This window comes from Camelus bactrianus, chromosome 14 (genome assembly GCF_048773025.1).
Source record: "Camelus bactrianus isolate YW-2024 breed Bactrian camel chromosome 14, ASM4877302v1, whole genome shotgun sequence".
In the NCBI taxonomy this organism is placed as follows: domain Eukaryota; kingdom Metazoa; phylum Chordata; class Mammalia; order Artiodactyla; family Camelidae; genus Camelus; species Camelus bactrianus.
The window spans coordinates 3,502,126-3,529,692 of NC_133552.1; the positions used below are offsets into that span (position 1 = coordinate 3,502,126).

A 27,567-nucleotide genomic window follows, 5' to 3' on the forward strand; every position below is an offset into this window, starting at 1 on the left:
CACCAAAATCATATTGAGTGCTTTTTGCATAGAAGCCAAGGTTTGATTCAGCAGTGGTGACTGAACTCTTTCCTCTGAGAGATGGTCTTCCCGGATGGAGTTAAAGCAGATCGGCGGGGGCGTGAGAAGTTCTCACCACCAGGGCCTCTGCGTGACCTTTTTGAGGACATGCAGCCAGTTCACTCTCTATCTGGCCTCTTTCCATAGAACTTACTAGTTTTTATAAAACTTTCTAAATTTAGGAATGGTTTTCTTGTGCAGTAGTGAAATCTCCAACTCAGTTAATTTTTCTTTTACTAGGAAAAATTCAACGATAGATTAAAAATTTGGAAAGCGGTGTCAAGCACATGCATATGCATGCTGGTGTTAGTGACCTGAAGACTGACAGCGCCGCTGCAGTTGTTTTTTCCGTCTCACTCTTTATCCTTGTTATCCAGCCAACCCAGAGGTTGTCCTGCCTGCTTGAATCCCCTCCTCCCTTCATCTCCAGCATCTGAAAATCTGTTTATCCTTTAAAGCTCTGTTCCTGCTACCTCATCAATAAAGGGCCACCCCCACCACCATCACACTAGCTGGAAGTGAGAATGTTTACATCTAAAATGCCATTGCGGTTACTTTGAACTACCCATGGGGCACTTACTGGTTTTGGTAATTGTGTGTCCTCTGTTCAATGATAAGTTCCTAAGGGCAAAGACTGTGGTTTATTATGTGTTTGTATCCTTCCCAGTGCCTAGCAAAATACACACTATGTATAAACAGTATTGCTTATCTTTGTTGAATGAGTGAACTACCCCTTTTTAACAGAAAAAAGTGGCCTCCAAGGTTATTCTCCGTAGGTTGTCTCTGGAACTACCTGATGCCTCTCCATCTGTCCAGAAACGGTCTCTGCTGCACTGCTGCTGTTTGCTCCCTCTTACCCCTGCCATGGTATATAGTGCAGTGGGTCAGTGGAGAGGAAAGTCTCTCTATTCGTACTACGTTGTGAGTCCTTTCAGCAGCCTTCCTCTTTCCACCTGAAAGAACGTAGCTCCTATCAGTCAGTTCAAAGACCATTCAGCTACTGATGGTCTGTTGGTGTCTTCCGTCACACTCTTCCTCTACACAGGGTTTTTGTTCCACCCAGTGAGACCTATTTCCTGGCCCTTTGCCTCTTTGTTCTGATATTGTTCTCTTTGTGTCATTTATTTTTTCCAATTTTTTTCCTTTAATCTCAGGGGTAGAACAGTTCCATCATAGTTCATTTACATCCTTCCCTGTTTTTCAAGAACATCTTAAAGTTCTGTGTGAATTATTCTTTAATTGTAGGTAAGGGGTCATACCTCCCTTCTCCTAAACATCCCAGCTCTTCTGCACTTGCAACTCTCATATTTCGTTTTTAAAAATTTTTTAATATATTTTTGTGGAGGGAGGTCATGAGGTCTATTTATTTACTTATTAGTTTGTTTTTTTAATGGAGGTGCTGGGGATTGAATGCAGGACTTTGTGCATGCTAAGCAAGCACTCTACCATTTGAGCTGTACTCGCCCCCCTGTATTTCACGAATACTACATTTAACTGACTTGATCAATTTAACTGACTGATCTCTGACTAATCATAATGTAGATATTTTAATTTCTTATTAATAGTTCATTTAAAATTTTCTGGTGAACTCAATGTTGGCTGAATTTTATGCTTTTTGTTGAAAATATTCATGCAGCCGTATCAGACGTACCATAGAAATGATTTACACTTAAATCAGACTTGTATTTAAGTAAGTGTTAAAGACCTGGGCTTTTGACATATTTCCTAAGGAGCTTAGTAGAATAGTTATGACTGGCCTATTTGCCATCAATTTTCATTCAGTATATATTAAGTTCTCATATGGTCATTAATGTGTTCCACTTAAAAAAAAATCTATATCCGGAATTTATTTTAATTACTCCCTTGATGGTTTTATCGTAGCAGGAGTTAACTTGGAATTGCTGGGTACGTGGGGTTGTCTTTTCATCCTCCTGCACTAAGTGGGCCATGATACTGAGTGAGATACACTATGATACAACTGTTCATCATGGTTTTCTCTTTTTTCATTTAAGCTGAATTACAAGGCTATATATGAAATTTGGAGTGCTTGGAGTATTGCAGCTGTCTACTAGTTGGTCACTGCTGTCCTAAAGCAATTCAGAATAGGTTTTTGGGCTTTTTGTTTTGTTTTTGTTTGTTCGTTTGTCATGGTAAGATGTCCTAGAAAATAAGTCTGCAGAGATTTCCTTTGGGAGTGTCCGGGTGGGGATGCACTCCTGTGAGTGTACGTGATGTGGAAGAGGCCAGTGGGCCGTTGTGTAATAAACATGTTTAAGAGATGCTGGAGCTGTATCAAAGCTTTAATCTGACTTATTAAAAAAAAAATCTGATAGTGCTGCTGCCGCACGGTTTATTTTAATTATACTGGGTAACTTGGATTCACTTGATGGGGTTTCAGCTGTGTTTGGTGAAGGATGAGTTGGTTTCCTAGCAACTGTTCAGTAAGATCAAAATCTCGGAGTGAGCCATTGACTCAAACTCAGTTTCATAGGGCCTGCTTTATGAAGACACCTTATTATGTGTTGATTGTAATATGATGAATTATTGGGATATTTTTGGATCTGATTGTTTTTATTCGAGTGGAAGATTGCCTGGTTTATTAGTTTTGCTTACTAATAGTAACGTTTGCTCATGATGAAATGATCAGTTGATTTGTTTGGTTTTTTTAAGATGCACTTTCTTATTAATTGCTGAACTCTGTACTACTAAGTGGAAAGACTGAGAAGCAAGGGAGGTTACGTGGCTTGATTCTGGTTACTTGGAGAACTGTTTCAAAGCTAGGTCACTGAATTTAGGGATTTTTCCTCTAAGTCAGTGATTTTTAAATAGCAGGTTGTAAGCCATAAGTGAGTTGGGAAATAACATAGTACAACCATCTTTTTTATTTTTTTAATGGAATAGAGTAGAATATATAAAACATCAGAGTGCATCATATGTATTGAGGGAAATTACTGTTTCATGAAGCTTTTGTTTGAGTTATATATGTGTATATGTGAGTATGATCATATAATATTAAATAATTTTCTTCCTGTGGGTTGTATTCAAAAAGGTTTGCAAGCTGCTGCACTAGACTGTTTCCCCAAAGACACTGGATCTGGTGAGGAAAAGAGAACAAGGAAGCAACTTAGTCAAATCTTTAGAAAATACTTTGTCTTGAATTATAATTACTTTAATGTTTTATGCAAATTTATTGACATTGATAATAAAATCACTTTGAACAGCAGTAGCCCTGTAGGGAATATATTTTTCTGAGAAGGGTTTTTTCATGGGTGGGGGAATTTCAGGCAAGTTTAACATATTTAAGAGATGCTGGAGCTCTTTCAAAGCTTCCTCCTTTAGTACCTTCCTAAATTGTCTGAGTAGTTTACAGCTAACATATATTATTGTTACAATCATATAGGACCAGGAGACTGAGGAAAATGTCTGCTTAGTCTTGCATTAAAGTTTACACATAATATTCAGTGTCGTTTGGTGTATTTTATTTTATGTAGGTAGAGGAAGATTACTATTAAAAATAAATAAAGCCACACATACACTTTTTTTTCTGCCTAAAAAGAGGGGCCAGTACATTCTTTAAGGGGGAAGAAAAAGCAGAAAGGACACTGACTTTGTTCAAATGCTGACAGAGGTGGAGCCCCGAAGCCCTTGCACGGCAGGGAAGCCCGCGCGCGGCCTGTGTCCTCGCCTCTGCTCGGCTTCCGCCCCCTCTCCGTCCTTCCGCTTCCGCCCCCTCTCCGTCCTTCCGCTTCCGCCCTTTCTCCGTCCTTCCGTTTCCTTGGAGTGAGTGTTGGCAACGTAGTAAGCATGTTTCTTTAAAACAGAGCTTTTATGAAGAAAAATGCTTTATGATTGTCAGGTTTAATCACTGCCTATTACTTGAGATTTGCTGCATTTATTGGGAATAAGTGAAAATAAATAAATCTCCAAAGATTTACTCTAATTTTCTTGTTTGTTTAATTGTGTAACTAGTAAAAAGTATAAAATTGCATCCATAAAATTTAGGCTTAAAGATAAAACGTGGGTTCTATGGTAAGAATGGACTAAGGCGAACTTAAATGAGACTTGCATTAATTTCAGTTAGTATGATGGATGTTGTGCTTATTCTGTAGTATGCTTACTTAAATGACCAGTTGGGCGGTTTTCCTTCTTGGAAGCGTTTGGTTGTGAGCAGCCCATTTGGCTTCTTCATACAGGCTGCGTTTGTGTAATTTTGATACTGATGTTGAGCATACACGGTGAACTGCGTTCTGTTGTTTGTAAATAATGAAAAAGTGGCCCACTTAGTTTTACTAAATAGCACAACTGCAAATATACATGCTAATATGGGCAGATTACAAGTTGATTATAAAATTCTGCGTTACTTGGTTTGCATATTGCTTCTAGTCTACTTTTCCTTAGATTCTGGATGAGTCTTTTCAGATCTTTATCAGCACAATGCTAGAATCTTTTTAGTCAAATTTCTCACTGATCAAGAATAGATATTCTGTTTTTCTTCTATAAATTATACGGAAGATAGCCTATTTACCATGGTATGTAAATACCTATCTAAAGGTAATGTGAGCACAAGAATGAGATTATAAATTTATCTGTTTAAAACTATATGGCTAATCTTAGGACAGAGCTTTCAGTGTATTATTATAGGTTTTAAAGACATAATCATTAAAATTTTTTTGATAAATTACTAAAAATAAAACTCAATTAAAAAAGAACAGATATTTTAAATAATTTCATCAAGCTTTTTAAAAAAATACAATTTCAGAAAATATTTTTGAGTAATCCTGAAAATCAACTAAAAGTATTAACTGAGTTTTAAGTCACATATATCTTTTATCTATTTTTAACGTAATTGATGGCTCACACCATTATGTAATTTTAACTGCTCCCACTTTTATAACCAAATTTACTATTATCCAGAGCAATGTGTTTCTTAAAACAGGAAAGATTTGGGAAAGTTTTATCTAAAGGACTTCTGAGTCACATTATTAAGGATGAGAGTTTACCAGGTCCCTACCAGGTCACCCTATTTTTTTTCATTTGGCCTTTGGACTTTTACGTTAGATAAAGAGAAATACACTGTTTGTAGTGAGAATACCAAGCAAAGGTTTTTCCAAAAAAAAGTTTCTGAAATCTGTGAATTACATTCAGGAAAAGCATATAAAAATTAACACCTCAGTCTAACTTTCTAGTAATGAAGTCAGGCCTTACAGTATTATATAATTTTTCAGATTTCTGAAGATTTGCCAAAGTAGTTTAATCTTTAAAGGCAATATATTAGATAAGGCTTTCTCTTATCTCAGCTAAAATTGTTGCCTAAACCTGGTTTAAGTCACTGGTGCCCATGACCACATACATCTCTCATTCATCCTTTTCCAGTTTGATAACTCTCTCTCGTTACTGGATAGAGGTGAATGAGAAATGTCCAGACGAGAGGGGAAAAGAAAGCCTTCCTACAGGCGTAAGCGCGAGCAGCTAGCCACATTTCCAAGTCAGTTCAACCTAAAAGTTCAAGATTTTGTGTAAATTATTGTAAATGTTGTCCTAATCAACACAGAGGAATTATTTTTTAGATTTAGTAAAATTAAAAAAAAAATTCCTTAGGTACAATTCAGTATTGATTCAGCAATAGTTATTGAATTAACTTGAAAAAAATATTTCTTTATTAAAGTTTCCCACTCTCCAGTACAGCTGGATTTTGCTTTTCCTTTTTACTATATCACTTTGTTATAATTACCTATATCTATTTCTAATTATTTAATTTATATATAATTTGCCTCCAGATTTATGTCATGCCGTAGAGTACTCTAAGTAGGTATACAAGCTGAGGAGTCCTAACTATTGGCACTAAAATCGCTGTCTGATTGCTAAGATTAGTTTCAACTCTCTGAATTTCCAGTCTTTTCAAGTCACAGATAAGCTTGTAATTCAGGTCAGTGCAGTTTAAGATAATTATTTAACAAAAATATAAAAGGTAGGAGGTATAGTGCTAATTTTTTTAACTCATTAGTTCAAAAATCTGTTTAAATAAATACCATGTGCCATTTGAAATGAAGACCATTTTTGTTTTTCCTGGTTTCATAGACTAATAGACCGTGAAGTTGAAAGGCATCTTAGAAATGACCACTCTCATCCCTTTGCTGGGGTGGCAGTTCTTGGTAAGACCTGCAGCAGGTAACCGTCCTGCGATTGCTCAGCGTTTCCAGCTGTAAGCCTTGGAGGATAGAGTCGAGAATTTGGGATTCATGACACTTCATCCTTTGATCCTCTCTCTTCTTTTGACTGATCTTCTCTTTCATTTTTTTCCCCTCTGATTAACACCAGCTGGTAAATTCAAAAGTTGTCTGGGTTGTCATGGTGAAGAGGGACAGAATCAGAAAGTAAAAAGAGCTGGGTGAAAAGTGGGGAGAAGAGAGGAAAGATAAAAGGAAAAATAAGAAAAATAAGGGAGTTGCATATGGTGGGGGCGGTAAAGGATCCTAGGTTTTCTGTCCTTAGTGATCAGTTTTCATCATCATGAGTTGGAAGGAGAATTGAGCCCCCTGTTGTAGTAGACTTGAGATTTGTTTGAATCTTGCTTCCACCACTTAATTATGTAACCTTTGGAAGGATTAATCTAAGTGCTGCCTTCCTCATTTACAAAATAGAGCCAGGCCCATATTTTTGTCTTTTTGATAGAGATTCGTCTGCGGTGTTAGGACTGCCTAGCGTAGTAAGTGTTCAGGCAGTGTGCTTTACTTCCAGTCCAGTGTCAGGTCACCCTAGGACTATAAGTACCTTGGGGGCAGGAACTTTGTCCATTTCATGTACTGCTGCATCACTAGTACCCAGAGTGGCGCACACTAGATGTGCAGTAAATACATATTCACTGAATGAATGGATTCTTATCAACTCTACCTTCAAAACATTGATTGAACTAAGACCCTCCTATTACTCAGATTTGAATATAGCACAGTGGCCATTGGTCCCAGTCATCTGAGAAAAGACAGTGTCTTTTCTCAAAGAAAAGTAAACTGCAGTGCTTGTTTTCAGGGAGAAGAAGTGGTGGGAAGAATAAACCGTGAAAGGAAGGCAAATTTAGCAGGGATTCTGCAGTTCTCCCAGCTCAGTGTCCCTGGATCAATCCCATAAATCAGGAGCCAGACTAACAGGGAGATTCTAAAATTCCTTGCTGCCAGGACATGGATTTGGTTTTTCCAGGTAGGCTTCCAGGTCTGCCAGTTCATGTCATTAACTCCTGTTCATTGACCCTACATAACTTGACATCCCATTTCACACAGTTGAATGTTTTGCACTCTACTCCTTGCCTTGTGAATTTGCTTCTTATCATTTCTATCACTGCTGTTCTATTCCAAGGTACTTGGATTACTGAGAAAACACCAGGTGATCTTCTCTGCTTGTGGTCTTATGTTTCTGTGGTCTAGCATTTACAAGCTATCAGAATCATCCTACTAAAAAGTAAATCCCATTATGTCATCACCCTCCCTAAAATTCCTTAGTAGCCTCCTACCTGTGAGACTGGGACACTCAATCTATCCTCAACGTTTCGTATTATGTCTTTTTACTGCGCAGGCTGGAAAGCTGAAAGCTGCAGCGTTGTTTATGTATCAGTAAGACAGAAAACATGCTGCCAGTTCAGCTGTCGTCCTTAGAGCTCAGAAGACATAACCCAATTACAGAAATAGTAAAATTTTAAAAGGAAAGTAAACACTGGAATCTATAAGTGCATTTTCCCTTGTCGTTTGGTTGTGGTGAATAGCTAGGACTGACTGACTAATGCAGTGGCAAATAATTGGGGTGACTTTTTCTGTCTTTAATAAGAATTATTAAGTCTCATCATTTTGTGTGATGTTTATTCTGGGGTTTTGGTGGTTACCTTTTATCAGGTTAAAGATGTTCCCTTCTACATCCATTTAAGCTGGTTGTTTCTAAATCAAAATTGGTTTTATTAAATGCTTTTTCTGCATCTTTTGACATGGTCATATGGCTACTTCCTTTAATCTCTTAATGTGGTAGCTTACATTTATGAGGTTTTGTTTGGTTTTTAATGTTGAACCATACTTGCAATTAGTGAAGTCAACACTACTTGGTCCTGATTTTTTTTTTCCCCAGTCATTATTGGATTCCCTTTGCTAATATTTTATTGTCTATATTCTCAAGTGAAGTTGGTCAGTAATCTTCTGTTTGTACACTTTCTTTTGTTATCATGATTAGCTTCAGAAAATGATGTTAGTCTCTGAAATAGCTTGTATAATGTAAGAGTTGTTCTTGAAAGGTTGGTAAAAATCATCTGTAAAACTGATTCTGGTACATTGAAGTGAAGATGGATGGTTTTTGACTACCATTTAAATTTCTTTAATAGTTGTTGAATTATTCTGGTGTTCTACAAAACCCTGGATAAAATAAACATTTTAAAATGAATACAGATGACCATAATTGACCCTGGAAGAGGAAGAAAAATTAAATAGACTAGTAACCATGGAAGACTTAAAGACATTTGTCACAGGGCTACCTCTAAAAAACATAACAAATGGAGATGTCTTCACAGTTGTTCAGCCATCAAGCAGCAGGTCCTACATTGTGTAAGCTGTTCTAGAGCAGTGCGAGAGAAGGCTTCCCTAATGACTCTTTAGGAAGGAAGCGTAACACTGACATAAACCTAACAAAGATAATGAGTCAGTGTCACGTATAAATATTTATGCATATATCTTAAATAAAATATTAGCAGACAGGATCCAGAGGAAACATTAAAGAATGCTATGCTCTACGTAAATGAAGCACATTTCAAGAATGTGTGGATGATTCAGTGTTTGGAGGCCTGCTAACAAAATTCATATTAACAATGCTAAGAGAACAATGCTATGGCTGTCTCAATAGTTGTAAATGTAAAACTTTTGCAAAATTCAGTATTCAAGCACTTGACAAAATTTAATGCTCATTTCTGATTGAAATTCTTTAAAAAATAAAGAAGGAAACTTCTAAGCTTAAAGAGTAAGTGTGTATGTACATATATGTGTATATATGTGTGTGTGTGTGTATATATCTATATCTATATCTCTATCTCAAGTCAATAGCTATTATTCTAACCTTTCTGTTACCACTATTATTTAACAATGTCTGGAACTATTCTGGTCTGGAAATAACCTAAATAGATATGACAGAGGAGGCTAAATAAAGTAGGATAAACACAATAGTGCTGTATTTGTACATTTATTATTTGTTCACTGTTGAGTGAACAAATACAGGAATCAAAAGAGCCTTTCCAAAATATTTATATAAATATAAATAATACAGATTTGGAGAAATCTAGAATTATGTCCACGAGAATGTTTGTAATAACCTAACTCTGTGAGGTGAAGTTTCAGGTCAATTTTACTTTCTTTATACATTTCTGTATTTTAATTTTCTGAGAGTGTCTGTTTTTATTACTTTAACTTTTAAAAGCTATTGCTAATAACATTTTTTTAATCAATAAAAGGCATAAGTGAGTAAAAACTAGAAGATGATCAAAAGCAATTAGGGGTATTACATAGGGTGTTACAGAGGAATCATCTCGGGGGTATCATTTAATCACACATGGGTACCCTGCTTCCAGGGAAGTTTTTACTTAAGAATCACTTCAGCAGTGAGCCCCTGTATGACCAGATTATAGTGTTAGCTGTCATTGTAATATATTTAGGGCTTTTAATATATGAGGCACATATTAAATGTTTTATGTACATTAGTAACATTTATCTTTGCAACACTAACTTGTCATTCTTATCTATAAAAATAATAAAGCTGTTGATATTATTTGATCTTCTAATTCTGTCTTTGAGATTCTGTCCCAAGGAAATTACCTGGTAATACGTGTCAGGGGTTTGTTGGGTGAGGGGTAAAATTTATACAAACAATGTCAATGGGAACATCATTAGGGTTGGTGCCAAAAGTGGGGGATGGGGGTGTGGGATACAACCAAGTGTCTCTTAATAGAGGAATACAATATAGTTAGTAAAAGTAATATGCAAACCCCCAGATTTATCAAGAAAGTCGTACTGGGGAGACAGCACAAAACAGTACTACTCAGTGATCGCTGTTAAGCTACCAAATGTGTAAGTTAACACTGTTTAGGCTAATATTTGGAGTTACAGTGATTTTCAGATTTGACTATTAACTGTTGGGTACACTTTTTGTAAATTTGGTTAAAATCGTAATGATGAATGAAACTGAAAAACTAAAGGAGTTTTGATATCCTGTCTCTGCCATTTCCCAGCGTGACAGAGTCTGGAGCACAGAGAGCCTCTGCAGGAGCGGTTGTCTCCATGATGCACACATCTTGCTCTAGGAAGTGTCAGTGGGGCTCTTTGGAGCACAGCAACAGAAAACAAGAGGAAAAGCCATGAGACTAGAACAAGGGCATGTTTTTTTAAATTACAAGAATAGTTTTTTTCTGGGAGAAATAAAATAAGAGAAGGATATCATAGCTTGAAACAGTCAAATAAGTATACTTGAAACACGTGTCTCATTGATTCCGTCCATGGTTCAGTAGGCAGTTCAGGGTGTTCGATAATCAGCTCTGTGCATAGGATGGCTATTCTTGAAGACGTCTTGATGTTCTAGTACTTCTAAGTCACATTGGACCTCTGGTCTCCATAGCAACAAATAATTTAATGGAGTATATGCCTCCTCAGAATGTCACCAGCAAAGTCTTACATGATCTTTTAAGGTGAGTATGTTTGATAGCACATTGAAGATCATGGACTGTTGACCAAAGTCATTGTTCTTACTAATTATCTCATGTATTATCACCAACACTTGGAAGCTTTGACTCTAGAGCTAAACACTGCTATCAAATTCTCCCACTGAGAGAAAGAAAAAAGAAATTAGCTTTTTGGAGAACAGAATATTGTTTCCATGTGACATTAAGTACTAAAACAAAAATTATCCTTCGAGTCTTTTGAAGCCTTCCTTATGTATTAGGCAACAAAACAAATATGAGTATTCGTGATCTTTATGGCCTTTCTACCATTTTCTCTTGCGATTTCCATTAGATTACATTCACCAAAAGAATTCAGTATTAGATTTGCCTACTAAATCAGAATAGCATACCCCGTGGCATATGGAATGCCACCATGGAAGTTGCCACGAGGAGGGACCCGCTGTTTTTTAAGTGGTGTTATTAAAACAGCACTAAAACCATTCTCTTCTGTCTCTGACTGCACGCATGCCCAAACAGAACGTAAATTTACTTACTTAAGTGTGAGTAGTGACTTTCAGCCCCCAGACCTGCTTTGTATCATGGAGTAGGCAGTGAGTTGCCTAGCAAAGTAGTTTTTAATTATCAGCCGGAGCTTTGGCCCCAAACCCCAGTACTAGGCCAGACCTTGACAGAGAAACTGTTTCCCACCAGTGCTCAAACCCAAGCTTGGGACTTGGCCAGTCCAGTTATTCTGTAATAAAATGAAGACCAAGAGAGGGAGTTTTCCCCCTTGCCTTGTAGCAGGCTGACCAGTACCACCCATCCCAGGGCCTCTCAGATCTGCCCAGCTGCTGAATGAGTAAGAAAGCAAGAGAGAGACCTTTGCCACTGCATCTGGAAGAAAGGGAGAGAGGTGCCCTGGTGTGCTTGTGCTTTTGCAGGTACGGAGAGGATCTTTTAGGAGCACTTCAGTGCGAGAAAAATCCACCACAGCAAACCAGCTACCCAGCTTGTAACTCAGGAGGAGGGAGTGGAATTTGGGATGTGTTGGAGGAGCGATGGGTGGTCAGAGAGTCTTTAACTCTTAACTGTATGTGATTTTATAGTTTGACTCGTTTATAACCCAGATGTGTTCGTCTATTACTTAAATCGCTAAGAGGGGCGGGGGAAGAATCAGATTTTGCCTGATGACACAGGAAAGTTCTTGGAGCAGAAAGAATGGGCTAAGTGCTGACCTAGTTGTGCTGGAAGGTGGGGCTGGAGAGATCAGTGCGGTCGAGCTTACAGGTGCCTGGCGTCCCGTTATAAAGGCTTGTCTTACCGACGGGGAGGGGCTAGGGAAAGTGGAAATATTTTACTAATAATAAAGTACAGTGAAAGCATTCAAAGAACCTTTGAAGAGGTTTATCCTTATCTCTGTTACTCTGTCCTTTCTTGTCCTAGTCCTTACTCATAGCGCTTTTTTTTATCCTAGTTGTAATCACAATCTACATATCATTTTGTGTTCCACTATCTTCACCTGATCTGGTAATAATTTCCCCTGTTACTGTGGAAGATTTTAAGCAAGGGCATGACATGATCAGCTTTGTCTTTTAGAGAGATAACCTTGGGAATGGTACAGAAGATGGATGGGAAGAGAATCAGAACGGGGTTCAAGAGATGCTTAGGGAGTCCTGCCCTGATGAACCACGACAAGAGGGTTCTAGCACAAACATGAAGTAACCTCCTAAGCCTGAGACACTGTGAGTTGAGAGCAAGCCTTTCCCCTCAGCCAGGTAGACAGGCTGCCTGTTCCTCTTGGAGGGCCCTCCCCTGCCATCAGCATTTCACAGGCGACTTCGAGATCTGGTTTCTGGTTTCTGGTTTCATGTGAAGCAGGCTGAGCTCCGAGTCTCTGCAGAGACTCACCGGTGTTGATTGATTAGCGTGGTGCATGGGAACAGCTTTGTTTGTGCCTGCTGCTCCCTGCGGCTCCTGGGGAACATTGTTCGTGCTTCTCTTCCTTTAGGTGCTCAGCCAGTTATCTCCATGGGCAGGAGTGTGTGGACGGCGATAGGGGTCCTGAAACAAATCATTATCATCGTTGTTATTGTTATGGTAATACACATTCATTTTAAAACTTGCCGCATAAAATTACCTCCAGGATGGTATATTTGGAAGAGGGGCTGCGTTGTTCAGAGACAGGGTAGGTTCTGCTGCTGCCCCGGTCTCATTGGTCATACACTCCCCCTGGTGCCTAGTTTCCTCACCTTAAAAACTGTAGGAATTTTTCACCTCCGAAATGTATATGCTGCCATTTTAGCAGCGTGTTTTTGCTGAGGATTAGATCTTTGGTAGGTGATAGAATGATACACTGTGTTACCTCGTGTCGCTGACAGCACAGGGGCTGCCACTCAGTCGGCCAGGGAAGCCTGTGCGCTGGTGACCACTGTAAACAGCTTTCATTAAAGTCTTTAATTTGATTGTCAGGTTGCCTTGGTCAGTATTTGAAAGGCGCTGTCACCCAGTTTCACTTTTGTTTAGCAGACTGGTAGGATTACAGCCCGGATCAGGGGGCCGCAGGGTGGCAGCTGAGTGAGGCCTGGGACTGGTCTTCCTTCCCTCCTCCTCCTCTGCTGTCTCCCCTTCCCTCTCGTCCTCCTTGAAGAGGGGTGGCCCTCCCAGGATAGTACAGCAGACCCCACTCTAACAGGTTTTACATGGCAGTTACTCTTACACATTTGCAGAGATTTTAAAACTGAAATATTGCTTTCGTAAAATCTCAACTGTCAGCTTCCTTTCTTTTTAAAAGATGAAAACCTCAAAACTGTTCAGGTCATGGGAAAATTCCTATTTGCTATCTCATTTAGAAGAGACTTTATTAAATAGATCTCTGTAGAACTTAACTTGAAACATGAGTGTATACTGCACCGTTTCCAAAGAAGGATATCAGGTGGCCCGTTCTTTGTAATTAATTTGCTACTTAGTGTTAAATTTCATTTGAAGATTCATTTTCCCTTAAAGTTGCAGGATATTTTATGCAATTGAAAGAGTTAGAAGGAAGTACAACATTATAACTTTCTGCCAGATGTTCCACAGTCGTGAAAGCCGGCTGATCGCAGCGCCAAGAAAAGCCTTAGCCCTGCGTGGAGAACAGCACTGTCACACTTGGGCCTTCCTGAGGTCTGCGACTTGCTTTGCATATATACACGTACAGCTGCTTTGATTGCTTCTGGGTTTGATATTATGTGGTTTTTTTAAAGGTGGATTTATGTTATATTGGCGTATTGTCTATTTAAAAGAAACCACTACTGTCTACTGAAAAAAACCACTATTTTGTTTCCACAGAAACCTGCTAATATTTTAGTTATGGGTGAAGGTCCTGAGCGAGGAAGAGTAAAAATTGGTATGTTACATCTTTGATAAGTCACAGTGTAGCACTCTTTTAAAACCTTTGCCGGCAGCTTTATCGCTTCTGATTTTTGCTGTAATAATATGCATATATTCACGTAGTTCCATGTGATCAATCCACTTGTAAAGAGGATACATTAAAAGTGAAAATTGTCCACACCCTTCAAACGTGTCAGGCACTCCTTGGAGACTGAACTGTTCTAATTACAAAACAAGCTGTGCAGGTATTTTTAGAAATTTTTGCCATCATTAAAAAATAGCATGTACAGGTGAGTGCCTTCTGTCCATGCGGGAAGCCAGCCTCACCTTTAGGGACAAGGGCACACAGCATACTGGTGATTGCACCCTCCGGGCTGCTCGCCTGAGCCAGATCAGAGCAGACCGTGTGCCTCTCAGCCTCTTCCGGGCTAGGATGAGACCAGGAACACCGCCGAGGCTGGGTGGGCGCAGAGCCTTCGGTTCTGACGCGCCTTTGCCTGAAGGGGAAAAAGTGAACGAGCAATCTGTACCTCGGCATGTTTCCTGATAGCTGTTTTCTTATATATCAGTGCAAAATTTTATTCATTTCTGGTCTGATAACCTATAAGGATAGAACTAAATTTATTTATCCTAACTGGTTATTTTTCCATTGTCATTTCCAAGTTGTGTTTGTCACATTTATTTAGTTTGTTCTGTGTGAGGGTAGGAGAAATGTAGTAATTAAATTATAATAATTTAAAAGCAGCAGGAGTATGGGAGTATATAGTAAACTAGACAGGAGTTTCCGATTGCAGGGTTTAGTAAGGATTAGTATTAACAACTGACTTGTAGCACTTCACCAACAAAGAAAAACCTGGGTGTTCTAACGCATCTTCCCTGTCCTCCCCTAGAAAGTCCCCAAATCTCATTTTTCACTTCTAATTAGACTCTCAGAATACTCTTTTATGGTATGAACTTCGCAAAGTTTTTAGTAGTGTGAAATTTGATGCACCTCGAAGTACTCCTAGTCGTGACTTCCTTTGAGAGCCAGGCCCTGTCCGTACTTGCCCCTAGTGTCATCTACACCTGTTACATCCTGACGTTGCTCTTAAAGGATTTTGTCCAGTCCCACTTGGCATCAAAATCAGATGCAAGCTCAAAGCATGCAAAGTATAAAAGACCCAGCCAAACAGTATTTACAGATGTGTTCTTTACTGTCAGATTTTGGGAAAATTTATATACTATGTTAAAAATAACCTAGTTTTGAATTAAACTTCTGTATAACATGCATGATGTTGGCAGGGTTGGGGGACACTTAACAGCTTAAAGCATTCACAAAGAAGAAATGTTAGCTCTTCTGCAAACCAGTATTCAGTAAATCTGACTTGTGGTTTTAATTCTTTGCCAAATTTCTGTGGGTTTTTTTTTTAACTTCTGTAATTAAGTAGATTAGATTAGGGTCTCCTTCATTAAAAATATATCTTAGGAGAGCAAAACTAAACAAATGATAAATGAATCTTGAAATTTTTGAATAGGTGGTATGAATAGTGATTGTTTACGTAACATAATACTTGGCAAAAACTTTCTGTCGTAACAGCACTCGATGCTAGAAGGCAGAGAGATGGAGAGCCCAGGTTTTGTCTATGAGAGGATGACGGTCAGTAGCCAACAGCCACGCCCGCATGGCTGCCCTCCGTGCTGCACACCGCAGCTCCAGCTCTGAGACAGGGGTTTACGACATCAGTCGTATCACGTAATTCCTTCCAACCTCAATGTCCTCATTTGAAAAAGGAAGTGATTGAATTATATGACCTTGAAAGTCTTTTCCAGCTTAAAAAAATACCATGATTCTTTAAAATGAAGTTAATAAAATTCAACCCAAATAAGTGAGGGGCAGTAGCGGTGCTAACATACTGCATAGCCAACTTCTGATTACATCAGCGAACACGCTTGCTGATGCAGATAATGGAAAGCCTTACTCTAACTGATCTAGTTTCATGGTGCTTGTGACCAATAAAAAGAATGGAAATGCAGCTTCACAACCCCGTCCCAGTGGTGGTAAAACAGATGAAATAAATCTGCCCGGAGAAGTAGGGTCACCATTGACCTCTGGCAGCAGAACCTGTCTCTAACCCAGTGGGACAGCGAGTGACAAAAGTTTGCAAGGAACGAAGGTCTCATACTTGTTTTATATTTAGACTTCTGAAAGGGATGAGATGTTTTGTTGGTCTTCTCTGTCCAGAACTCACACTTTTCATATCTTACTGAGTAACAGTGGTAAAATTAGAGTAATCAACTAAATTTGTAAAAATCTATTTACTTAGCATTATTTTTTTTTTTTTTTTTTTTTTACAGCTGATATGGGCTTTGCCCGATTATTTAACTCACCTTTGAAGCCTTTAGCAGATTTGGATCCAGTAGTTGTAACGTTCTGGTACCGAGCCCCAGAATTACTTCTTGGAGCAAGACATTATACCAAAGCTATTGGTGAGTAGAACTAATTAAAATTCCATATTTTAAAAGTAGCTTTGTTGTTGTAAAATCTACATATTTCTATATATTTTTCAATCAAGTAATATAGAAGATTATAAAAGAGCGAAACTATCCTTAAACTCTGCTACCTAGAGACACCATCGTCAGCATTAGGGGTGTATCGTCCCAGCCATCTCTTTCCAGGAGAGAAATAGATGCTAAAACAGTTTTTTACATATATGGGGTCATGCTATGAATTCTAAATAAAAAGTATTTGAAATTTTATTTTATTTAAAAAGAGAAATAAAACACTGAAATTTCTTAATCATTGAGCTTCAGACAAATGTTTCTTTCACTGAAAAAAATAAGTAGCTTCTAAAAGATCGCCATAAAATTAAAGGAAAAAAGATCATGAAAGCAAGTAGTAATTTAGAACATTTTTATCCGCTTTTTGATTTTTGGTCGTATTGGTTTCCTCTTTCTTAGCAGAATTAGGGAATTAGTGTTGTGCTCCTCCCAGCAGTTTATAAGCCACATGAGTAATATCATTATCATCATTGTTACTACCACGACTTTGTCCCCGTTTATCGCATTTATGTTCTGTTTGCAAACCGTAATTCCCACTGTTTATCCTGAGGTTATGTGTTGTAATGGATTTGATGTTCAACGACCACAGCCCTTTGATCACAGCTTTCCCATTACTGGCATCTTTATTCTGCCTCATTTTATTTGGTAGAATTTTATCATCAAGTAGTTTTTTCTTAAGTGTTTCTTTCGCCTTTCTTTTTTCCTTTTGTGTGTCTTTGTTGCTTACTTAACTTGCTCTGTGTTCTCCAGCATGGCATTAGACCCGCTTTTGTTTTGTTGGATCAATTCCATCCCCGACTCTTCCATACTTTGCTCTGTTCTGCACTGGTTTCCATCCTGGTTTTCCCTTTTGTGATTTCCCTGGGTGGGGTCTATTTCCTTCTGGATTCTTTATTTCATTCCTTACTTTGCTACAGCGTATTCTCAAGCAGCTTTCTTTGGAAGGGCATCTTAGAGGAGATTTTCCAGTTCTCGTATTTCTGAAAAAAGACCTTGATTATGCTTTACAGTTTGGCAGGCTTTAGTTCCAGGTACAACACAGTTCCAGTGGTGATGCTCCCCGCTGTCTCCTAGCGCCATGTCAGTGCAGCCTCATGCCAGTCTTCTCCGTCATTGGTAGGTTACCTGGGACTTTTTTCCTTCCTGAAAACAAATAGGATTTCTCATCCTTATATTTCACAGTGATGTGCTGGCCACTGGACAGGCTCATTCAGTGCGAAGTTTACATCCCAGGTGTGTGGAAGTTCTCTTGTAAAGTCTGGATTTCCTCCTCTCTGTTTGCTGTTTTTCTCTTCCCTAAACTGAGCGTACGTGGATGTTGGATTTCTTAGATTGATCCTTTGTTACCACTGTTCTTCTCATGTTTTTCTACCTTTGTCTTTGTTATTTCTAAGAATCCCTTCTTACTCTATGATTATTAATTTTTCATAACATCTTAACATTGTTTTATGAAAAGAGAAGCTTAGATGTCTGTGAGGACAGTGATGAAGGTGTTAACTGTTGTGATTTGCTGTATTCCTGGAATAATTGTCTCCTTCTTTGTGGTCACTCTTCATTTCTGTGTCTTGGTCTTCCATGTCACGTGGCAAGTGTTCAGCTGTTTGTTGACTCTTGGTGTCTCTTTGCGTTGAAGAGTCAGGTTACAGAGTGCTGCCTGGGAACTTTGTACACAGATCAGAGGGCTCCCGGACTGGCAGGCCTTACTTCAGGGGGGCCCAGCAGGGAACTGCCCTTAACTGGGGAAACTAGATGCCAGTGTGCTCACGTCTTTGCTCTGAGGACATTCAGATTCCTTAAGGGACAGATCCTCCAACTTTTGGCCCAAGCTTTGTGTACCTGGTAGCCCCAGGGCAGTAAATGAACGGGGTGTTGGGGAGAGGGTCAGCAGTTCAAAATGCAGACTTTGTGGTTGGTGTTTCCAAGTATAAAATCTTCCCAGGACACACGTCTTCCCACTCAGCAGTAGCACTGTGGACTGGAGCTTTCTCTGAATTGTTTGCAGAAACGCTTTTACCTGTGTCCCTGCCAGGCCAGGTCTGCACATGTCCAGGTTCTCTTCATTCAGGTCTTAGTGCAGATACTACCTCTGCAGAGAACCTCCTTGATCACAGTCTGAAGTAGCCACCCTGCCTTCCCCATCACACCTGCATCTCACGGTCTGGAGAGCATCATGCAGGATGTAAAATCCCGCCAGACAGGTAGGCGGCGCCTGGCTGCTCACCCCTGGAGGCCGGCGCCTGCGTGCTCTGCAGCGAGAACTGGGTTCTCTGCCGAGTGAATGAGTGACTCTTGCCCCTGATGACCTCCTGTTCTTTTTATTGGATCTGTACCTTTATTACTTTGCTGCCATTTCAGTGTGTACTCAAGAAGGGGACAGGGCAGGTACTTGGGATCATTCCCCCATATTAATCTTGAATCCAGCATGTCTTTTTTCACAAAATCTCTTCTGTTCACTAATTTTCATACCTGCTTTGAGGTCACATTTTATTGTATAGAAAAATAAAGGGAGATTAAGTTAGTTAGATATGGGACTTTTCAGTATATCTTTGCAACTTTTCTACAAGTCTGAAATTATTCCAAAATACAATATTTATTTTTTGAAATGTCAGAAGAAAAAGTAAATGTTATTGAAGCTAGTCCTATTTTTGAATGTGTATTACTACCTAAGCACACACTTGGTTATCTCTTCTACAAGTGCATTCTAATATGTACGTGGTTATTTTCCACCTAGAAGATGAATATTTAAAAGCAGCATTACCTTTGGTAAGACAGGTTAACAGACAGTACAAGTAAGGAAATAAGGAAACAGGGACCTAATCTTAGCTGCTTTTGGCAGAAGACTTGAGACTGAATTGATTTAAATTGAGTAAAAAATACACTGTCACATAGGCTTGTGACTCTGGCTCATCTTGTATTATCTTTTTCTTAAGACACCTGTGTTTTCTTGTGAGCATTGAGATTTGTACAACCTCTCACTCAGCAGTGCACTCTGCAGTCCAGCAGTTTCAATCCTGGCCGTTTGTCACACAGCTGGGCTACCAGCCATTAGGTAGATTCCCTTGTTCAAATGACTTTCCTCCTCCTCGTCAACATCGAAATTTATTGGATAACTATTAGATAAACTTTTTAAAACTTAAGAGAAACCAAAGTGAATGCAAAGTTTGTCATCTACCCGTAAAGGATCTCCAGTCCAGGTGAGAAAACAGTATGAATATATGCATAAAATAATTTTGTCATCATTGAACAACGGAAGTAGCAAACGCTAGTGCTCTGACTTGGAGCCTTGGCTCTGCCGCTCGGGGTGGCTGTGTGTTTAAGGAATGTAGTCCTTTATGGCTTTGTTTTCTGAAGATGAGAAGTTCAGCCTAAATCATCTCTTAGATCCCCTTCAGTTTTAAAAGTTCTCTGCCCTTAGATAGAAACCACTGCCCTCTGGGTGGTGACAGAGGAAGCTGACTTGGGTGCAGGTGAATTTACATCCAATTGCTAATATGTTCCTAAGCTCATTTTAGTGGCATCTTTTAGAAGGACTGAATCTGCCAGTTTGGTGGATTCTATTAAACTGAAGGTACTAAGAAGCAGCAGAAGGGCGACAGGCACAATCTGAGCCCACCCTGGCTGGCACGTTCCCGCCCTCTGTTACAGCGCTCGTGTGGGGCTGCAAGCAGGATCCGTAACCCAAAGAGAGGATGTCGGCATGGTACTCCCAGGGACACGGTTGAATTCAGTTTTGAGCGTTTGGGGGTTTATCTGATTGACTTTGTGGAGAAGGCTGACAGAAGGCTATCAGTCTTTAATTAATTAATTGTTGCTAGGGCAGTCTTAAAAGTTTTACTGAAGTATGGACTTTCATGCTCAGGTGCTTGTCCTCAGGTAACCGAATGCCCCGATGATGTAGTGTTCTATTAAGTGGGAAATACGCAGTAAGACAGGAAAAATGAGAGTTTACTCCTTCATTAAGATAGAAGCTTGCTATTAGTGTACTTTCTGAGTAAAACATGATTTAATCAATCTTTTTCCCCCGTGTGGGTCCCCATAGCCTGCCCACTGCCTTCCGCTCTGCCCAGTTAGCTCAGCAGCTACCCGTGAGCATCACAGGGCTGAGCAGAAGGTGGGATTGTGTGTCTGTAGTTCGGAAACTCATTCCAAAAGGAGCTGGACAGGTCGGGGAGCAGGAGGGAACTTTCCCATGAACCTGGCACAGTCGGGAGAACAGGCGAGATAGGGAAGAGGGGCTTGTTTACAGAGATGTAGAAATTTGTCAGAAATAATTGATCAGCTGACTAAAATTCATGATTAATGCTGGGTCAGGATTTTGAAGAAGGGAAAGGTGGTGAAGTTGGTAGAAGGTGAAAGATAATAGAAAAAATAGGAAGAAAGAGGTTATTTAGGGTAAGGTTAAGCAAGTTTCCATAAAGTATTTTTTCCTGCTTCCCTGACTTTCTATTTTAAAAGCAATGTAGCTCTAAGGATAGCTGATCTGTTTACTGACCTCTCATCCTCCTTTACGTGTTTTATTTTCTTCTTTAGAATTTTCACAACCAGAATGGGTTGTCCCAGTGTTTTGGGTGCTATGAGCAGAGTTTCAGAGATGCAGGCTAACCCCAGGCCCTTCTGTGGCCCCGCTTAGTGTGCATGTCTCCCCTTGGATTAAGATTATCAGAGGCCAGCTGCAGATGGGGCACCCATGTGAAAAGAATAACCCCAAGATAATTAACTTTCCCATTTACTTTCTGATGCTGAAAAGAAAATAGCTTAGCTTCCATTTCTTGATGAGACTCTTCCATATTGGCTAGACTTGGTTCTCTAATGGGGGAGAAAACCATTGGGCAAACATGGTGTCATTTTAAAAATCACTTTGCCTGTAGTCAGAGTTGCAATCTTAAATAGGGGATTAACTTGTTACTTTAAAATGTCAGTGTGATCATTTTACATTAAATTAAAAATCTGTATTTCAGTTTTAGACTCAAAGAATTCTCGGTTATTTATAAATTTAAATATATATTCAGTTAAATATATACTCAAGTATAAATAAACATTTTTCTCACTTTCTATTTTGAGTTATCAAAATAGAGTTAGGAATAATCAGCCTTAATAAAATAGTGATTTTGATTTGTCCTTCTGTAGTTATTTTTATTTACCATAGGTATCGGTTAGATCAGTTGAAAACCACTTACTGAGCGTCTGCTGTGTGCACACCATTGTTCTTGGTGTAGAGAAGTTAACACCGTCAGTTCAGGGATTTGTTAAGAGTAGAAATGGTGTACTTGCAGCTTCAGATTCTAAATTGGCATATATATATATCTTTTCTCTACTAATAATTCCATTAGTAAGAATTTAATATGAGTGAAAGTTAGCCTGTATTGTAAAGTGAATGAAAAGGATTTGTTGTGTACCAAGGAATTCATTTGCCTGGCTTTTATAAATAATTCTTAGGAATTTATAACCTCCGTGCCCATTTAAAAGTAGTACTTTGCCCCATATTTTCTTGTCTTTATGTAATACTTAAACTTGCACAGTCTGACACTGCTGTAGCATAAAGACACGCTGAACGAAAAGCTTTTCCAGCAGAAATGCTGTTTCATTAGCGTGTTTGAGACCAGGCGTTGTCTTTCGCTTGCTAACTAGCACTAGCATGGGAGGGTACTTACTAGGTAGGCTCTGCAAATTAATGAGTGCGTAAACTAGAAAAAATATTTTTTACCTCAAGATATGGTGCTGATTGTTTTTGGCAAGTATTTCCAGTTTCAAAGGCTATTTGGGTTTTCTGTTTGTTTATTTTTTCATTTAGTTTTGTTTATTTATGGTTCCTGTGCTCCATATGCAGCTTTGTATGTGTTTCACAGATAAGGTAATGTTTGAGGCACTTAAACTTGCCAAAAATTTTAGGTAATAAATTTGATTTAAACTTAGAATGAAGCCATTGGGCGGGACGGAGGTATAACAGAATGAAAAATTGGAGTGGGTGGGGGGGAATATGTATTTACAAACAATATTCCTTGGTATTTATAATTGCTTAGGAATGAATATGACTTATTAGGGGGAAAAAAAGAATGAAAAAACACTCCCTGCCAAGATAAAAATGCATTTTCTTTTGGAAAGAACCACTTTATTTTCCTCCTTTCTTTTTCTTTTTTCCTTTTTTTTTTCTTTTCCTTTTTTTTTGTTTTTTTGTTTTTTTGTTTTAAAGATATTTGGGCTATAGGGTGTATATTTGCAGAACTACTAACGTCAGAACCAATATTTCACTGTCGACAAGAGGACATCAAAACTAGTAACCCTTACCACCATGACCAGCTGGACAGGATATTCAATGTAATGGGATTCCCTGCAGGTACACGTTACGCTTCTGTCTTTGCTTTTTAAATCACTGTTGTTTGAACTTAGGTGTCTTCATTGGAAAGTGTATATTTTAGCTGTTGAAAGCTACTCTTACTCAATTCTTTATATTTATGACTTGCATTAAACAAAGATCCGTAGAAATAGCAAAATTTGTAGATTTCACAATTAGTGTAAAATATTTATAGGTTTCTTGAATTTGAGGAGTGTATTTTTGTTTTATTTTGTTTTTTGTTTTGTTTTGTTTAATATTTGAAGTGATAAAATATTTGCAATATGTGTATTTAAAAGGTGCCTTTAGTTCTTACCATTGGAAACTAAATAAAACTCAGTGGTGTGTATTTTTGTCTGGCGGCACAGGCGATAATGCCGTTACTTAGTATTTGAATACAAATTTGAACACTGTTTCTGTTTAGAGCACTGTACAGAATCACACTGTATTGAATAATAGCGTTTTTTGCTCTATGATCCTTGTCGGGAAGAACAGTCAGGATGTGAGTGAAGGCCTGGCATTCACAGCAGCTGTGCCTGCCCTGGTCTGCAGCAGGGGCCGGTTCCTGGGGTGTCTCATCACAGGCATTCAGCCCCAGCTGTATCCCGGCCCCTCATTATACCACAGGGCCACGGTTCAGCACACTCTGCCCAGAGGCCCTGAGTGGTGAAAATTTGGTTAAAACGCCTCCTAATTTTGGCCAGTCAAGCACTTATTAATAGTTGTTTCTTTTTAGGAATTTTTCTCAGGTCAGTAACTCAGAACTAACAGAGAAATATCTAACAGTTCTAATTCCACCTTCCCTTGTAAGGATGTTAATTATCAGTAAATGTGGCGTCATTCCCTTTCTCCAAAATTGACCAACATTTCTGCAAAGACTGCTTTGTCGTGATGGGAATTTCATTTATTCCTCTAATGTTTATCGAGCACCTGCCATGTTTCAGGCACTGAGTTAACTATAAAATACTGTCGGTATAGCAGACATGATTCTTGCCCTCTTGGAGTTGACATTGTTCTGCTCCAAAGTAGACTGTTGGGAGAACAGGAGTAGTTTGAGTGGATGGAGACGCATGGCCTCTTCTTCCCACTTCTGAACGCACTCACCATTTCAGAGGCCCCAGGGGAAGGAGTGGGGGGGGTGGCCTCTGTGGGAGATGGCTCTTGGTGTGTGGTTCCACCGTTGGGGGGCACTTAGCTTGTAAGGAACCTGGGAGGCAGGCAGCAGAGTTTGGACTTGATATGCAGAGTGAGAGCCTTGATTAAGTTCTTGAGAGCCAGTGACGTGGTTTACGTTGTATTTCAGAAAGAATAGTATGGCAGTGGTGTGTAAAAATCAGTTTAAAAGAGGTAACAGTACTGGAGTGGTACTCCAGGGGGAAAGTGATTTGGCTGGAGAAGAAAGGATAAATGTACAGCTTTTTACAGAAAGCGTGTAATTGAGGGACGAATAAAAGATTATCTCAAGATTTCTAGCTTGAGAAATTGACAGAAATCGTGAAATTGGAACGAGGAAGTAGTTAAGGAGAAGTTCCATTTAGGAGTTTAAAGTATGCGTTTGGTTTTCTTTACAATACGTGTTCTCTGTGGAGGGTAGGTAGCAAGTGTTTTATGAATAAATTGAAAGAAAGGCAAAGCCCTGAAGCTCACGTAGAAGCAGAGGCGCTGTGCGCCACCTGGAAGAGTGCGGGGCACTGGCAGCGTCTGAGTCCTCTGAGGTGACCGCAGGCCTCTGACGTCGCCCGGGTTGTCGGGCAACGCTGGTGCCAGCAAGCCCGACTGCATGTTCCCCACCTGACGTACCCAGTAGCTGGGGTTGTCTCTGTCAGTGTTACGGGAACGAGCCACGGCCCCTGCTGACTTACTGCTGCGCTGGTCAGAGCCGACTCTGGCCTGCTTCAGACAGCTGTCACTGCTCACGCTGGTCACCGCCGAGAGCCGCGTCTTCAGTAAGGTGAACGTGAGGAGGGGCCGTGCAAAAAGAGGCACATCTTAAAGCTGCTGAGGGGGGAAATGTTAAATTTATGGTTGAAGAGATTGGTTGCTGAAATTTGGTGGGGAAAAAAGTGGTTTTACAGATAGAACTATTTAATAAAAGCCGTATTTATTTATAATTTGTTCCCCCCTTGTTACAGAAATTGAGATGACTTCTGGTAAAACACATGGGAAGTAGGCATTAGAAAAATAAAGTTAAAAAGAGAGAGCTCTAATTCAATACAAGGTGTGGGGAGTTGCGTTTATAGGCTTAAGGTATTTACTGTAGCTGACCATTTATTTCAAGTCTGCGCTTTCATGGAAGTTAAAAGTACAGGACAGGTAAAGAAAAGTGAAGCGACCTTTATTAAAATTCTTGAGAATAGGAACATAGACAATATAAAATTTTATCAATGTGTTTCACAGATAAAGACTGGGAAGATATAAAAAAGATGCCTGAACATTCAACATTAATGAAAGATTTCAGAAGAAATACGTAAGTTGAAAAAAAAACGGACCCTTTGTTGATTTTTGCTTTTCTAGAATACTCAGTCTAAGATTGAATACTATTCAGTGTAACAGAATACGCAACATAAGCTTATTCTATTAAATAATCTTACTTATTTACTCTAATAAATCTTTTCACATTATGATAGTCTTCATTTCTTAAGATATTTAAATGGTGATATAAAGAAGATGAATATCTAATATTAGCAGCTGACTTGGCTATGAGGGGAAAAGTCAGTTCATTTCTTCCATTGTTTATTACCTTCTGGAAGCTGTGCATCAGAGGAAAGGGTCACAGCTGAGAAGCAAGGGGCTGAAGTGAACGGACGGTGCTGGCGGCCGCCTGCCCTCACCCAGGTCATGCTGTAAATTTAAGCAAGTCTTAATGGAGAACAAGGACTATTTCATTCACTTTCAATGCAAGATCAGGGGATTGGGAGAGGGAGTTTATAGACCTATAGTCCTATGGCAAATTTATTTTAAATTTTTGTCTATTTTAAACTTACTAGTAAGGCTGAGTTAAACTCTGGACCCATATGTTATGGAAGATAATTGTTGCGATTGCATTTGTGGAAACAGAGCTAAACAGTGTATACAATTTTTATTCATGAAATTATCTTGCATTTAATCAGTGGCATCCATTCAACAGTGACTCATGTGAACATTGAATGAAATATGAAATTGATTTAATACCATTTTCAGTATATATTCTGTATCAGTTATGATTAAAATAATTCTGTTTGGAAAAACTTCAGCCAATGTAAAATTAACCTCAAATCTAATAGAGATATTTCATAGTATTTCTCTTCCAGGTATACCAACTGCAGCCTTATCAAGTATATGGAAAAACATAAAGTTAAACCAGATAGTAAAGCATTCCACTTGGTAAGCTTTAGAGGACAGTTCTAATGAAATGCATTTTTTTCCCCCTGTTAAGCCCAACCTGAGGCTTTTTTGCGCCAGTTTATATGGTTGCTCAGCACTCTTACAGTTCTCTAATAGTAAATACAGAAGTCTTGTTGGTGCATACTAGTAAAGATATCAAAACACTTGTTTTTCCAAACCCATAATGCCATAATGTGGTTTGACAGACTTAATGTTTGGTTACATCAGGTTTTCTAAGATAGTCATCAAATCATTTTTAAAATTCCATTTATTGGCTTTCATCATTTAAAAATTTCAAAGAAGAATTAAGATGAAAACAATCCTACCATTCAGGAATAATTTTTACAGATTATTTTGTATTTCAACTCTTTGAAAGATTGTTTGTAAAACTTTAACTCCCAGCATACCTCTTACACACCTGTCTGTGAGGGGTCCTTCAGGGAGAGCATGCATTGTTTGCTTTTCCTGGAGGAGTCTGAGAGATGCCGTATGTAAGAAATGTATAGTGGAAAAATGACTTGACCTCGAGTCTAAGTGAATCCATGTACCGTCAAGGTCACTTGGAAGATTATATTCAACTATTGTTGGATTAAATTTGTTTACAGTAAAATTTCCACTTTTACATTGTAATTTAAAATGTTTTTCAGTTTTATGTTTTTGAAAAAAGTAATATAAAGGGGGAATTTGGGGAAGCAGTTTGTATTTTGCTTGGCTTAAAATTCATTTAATCCCTTATTCCCAGTATTTTTAAATGAGTTCATTAAATGGGAATTCTTTTTACTTCGAAAGGATTGAATGTTCCTTTATTATAGTACCAGGCTACTTGGCAGATGTTTCTTCTATTTCTGCTTTTTTCTTCTCCTTCTAACTCTTCTGCTTCTACATCTTCTACAGTAATTTTTTTGTCATGTCATGTATCGTGTATTTCGTATCTAATCAGCATTTTTAAAAGCAGTACTTAATTTATCATATTACTACACAGTGTATTATTATTCAAATCATGGCTTCTTATAGTTAAAATAGTACCCAAATTGGAAGGTAAGTTAGAGCCTTCAAAGTTACAGCCTTATTTATTCTAACAAAATAATGATACTAGTGGTAGACCAGAAGTCACAATGTAGGGGAATTCTCTTACTCCCCGCCAGTTCACGGCTCCTCAGTGCAGTCTGGGGAGACCCCCAACCCTGCAGCCGCTGACTCCCAGATGGTCTGCCTTGGCAACTTGCTTGTTTTA

At 38.9% G+C, this 27,567-nt stretch overlaps 1 protein-coding gene across 5 annotated transcripts in view; it reads left to right on the forward strand.

Moving 5' to 3' along the window:
- Positions 1-27,567, forward strand: part of CDK8 (cyclin dependent kinase 8) — an 85,573-nt gene that overhangs the window by 51,800 nt on the left and 6,206 nt on the right. For 4 of the 5 annotated variants that reach the window (XM_074377947.1, XM_074377946.1, XM_074377949.1 and 1 more), the window contains 5 exons: positions 14,060-14,117; positions 16,436-16,567; positions 22,830-22,973; positions 25,368-25,437; positions 26,261-26,333. In XM_074377947.1, coding sequence (XP_074234048.1) covers positions 14,060-14,117; positions 16,436-16,567; positions 22,830-22,973; positions 25,368-25,437; positions 26,261-26,333 — 477 coding nt within the window. The remainder of the gene's footprint in view (positions 1-14,059; positions 14,118-16,435; positions 16,568-22,829; positions 22,974-25,367; positions 25,438-26,260; positions 26,334-27,567) is intronic. The other variant, XM_074377950.1, reaches the window with a different exon arrangement.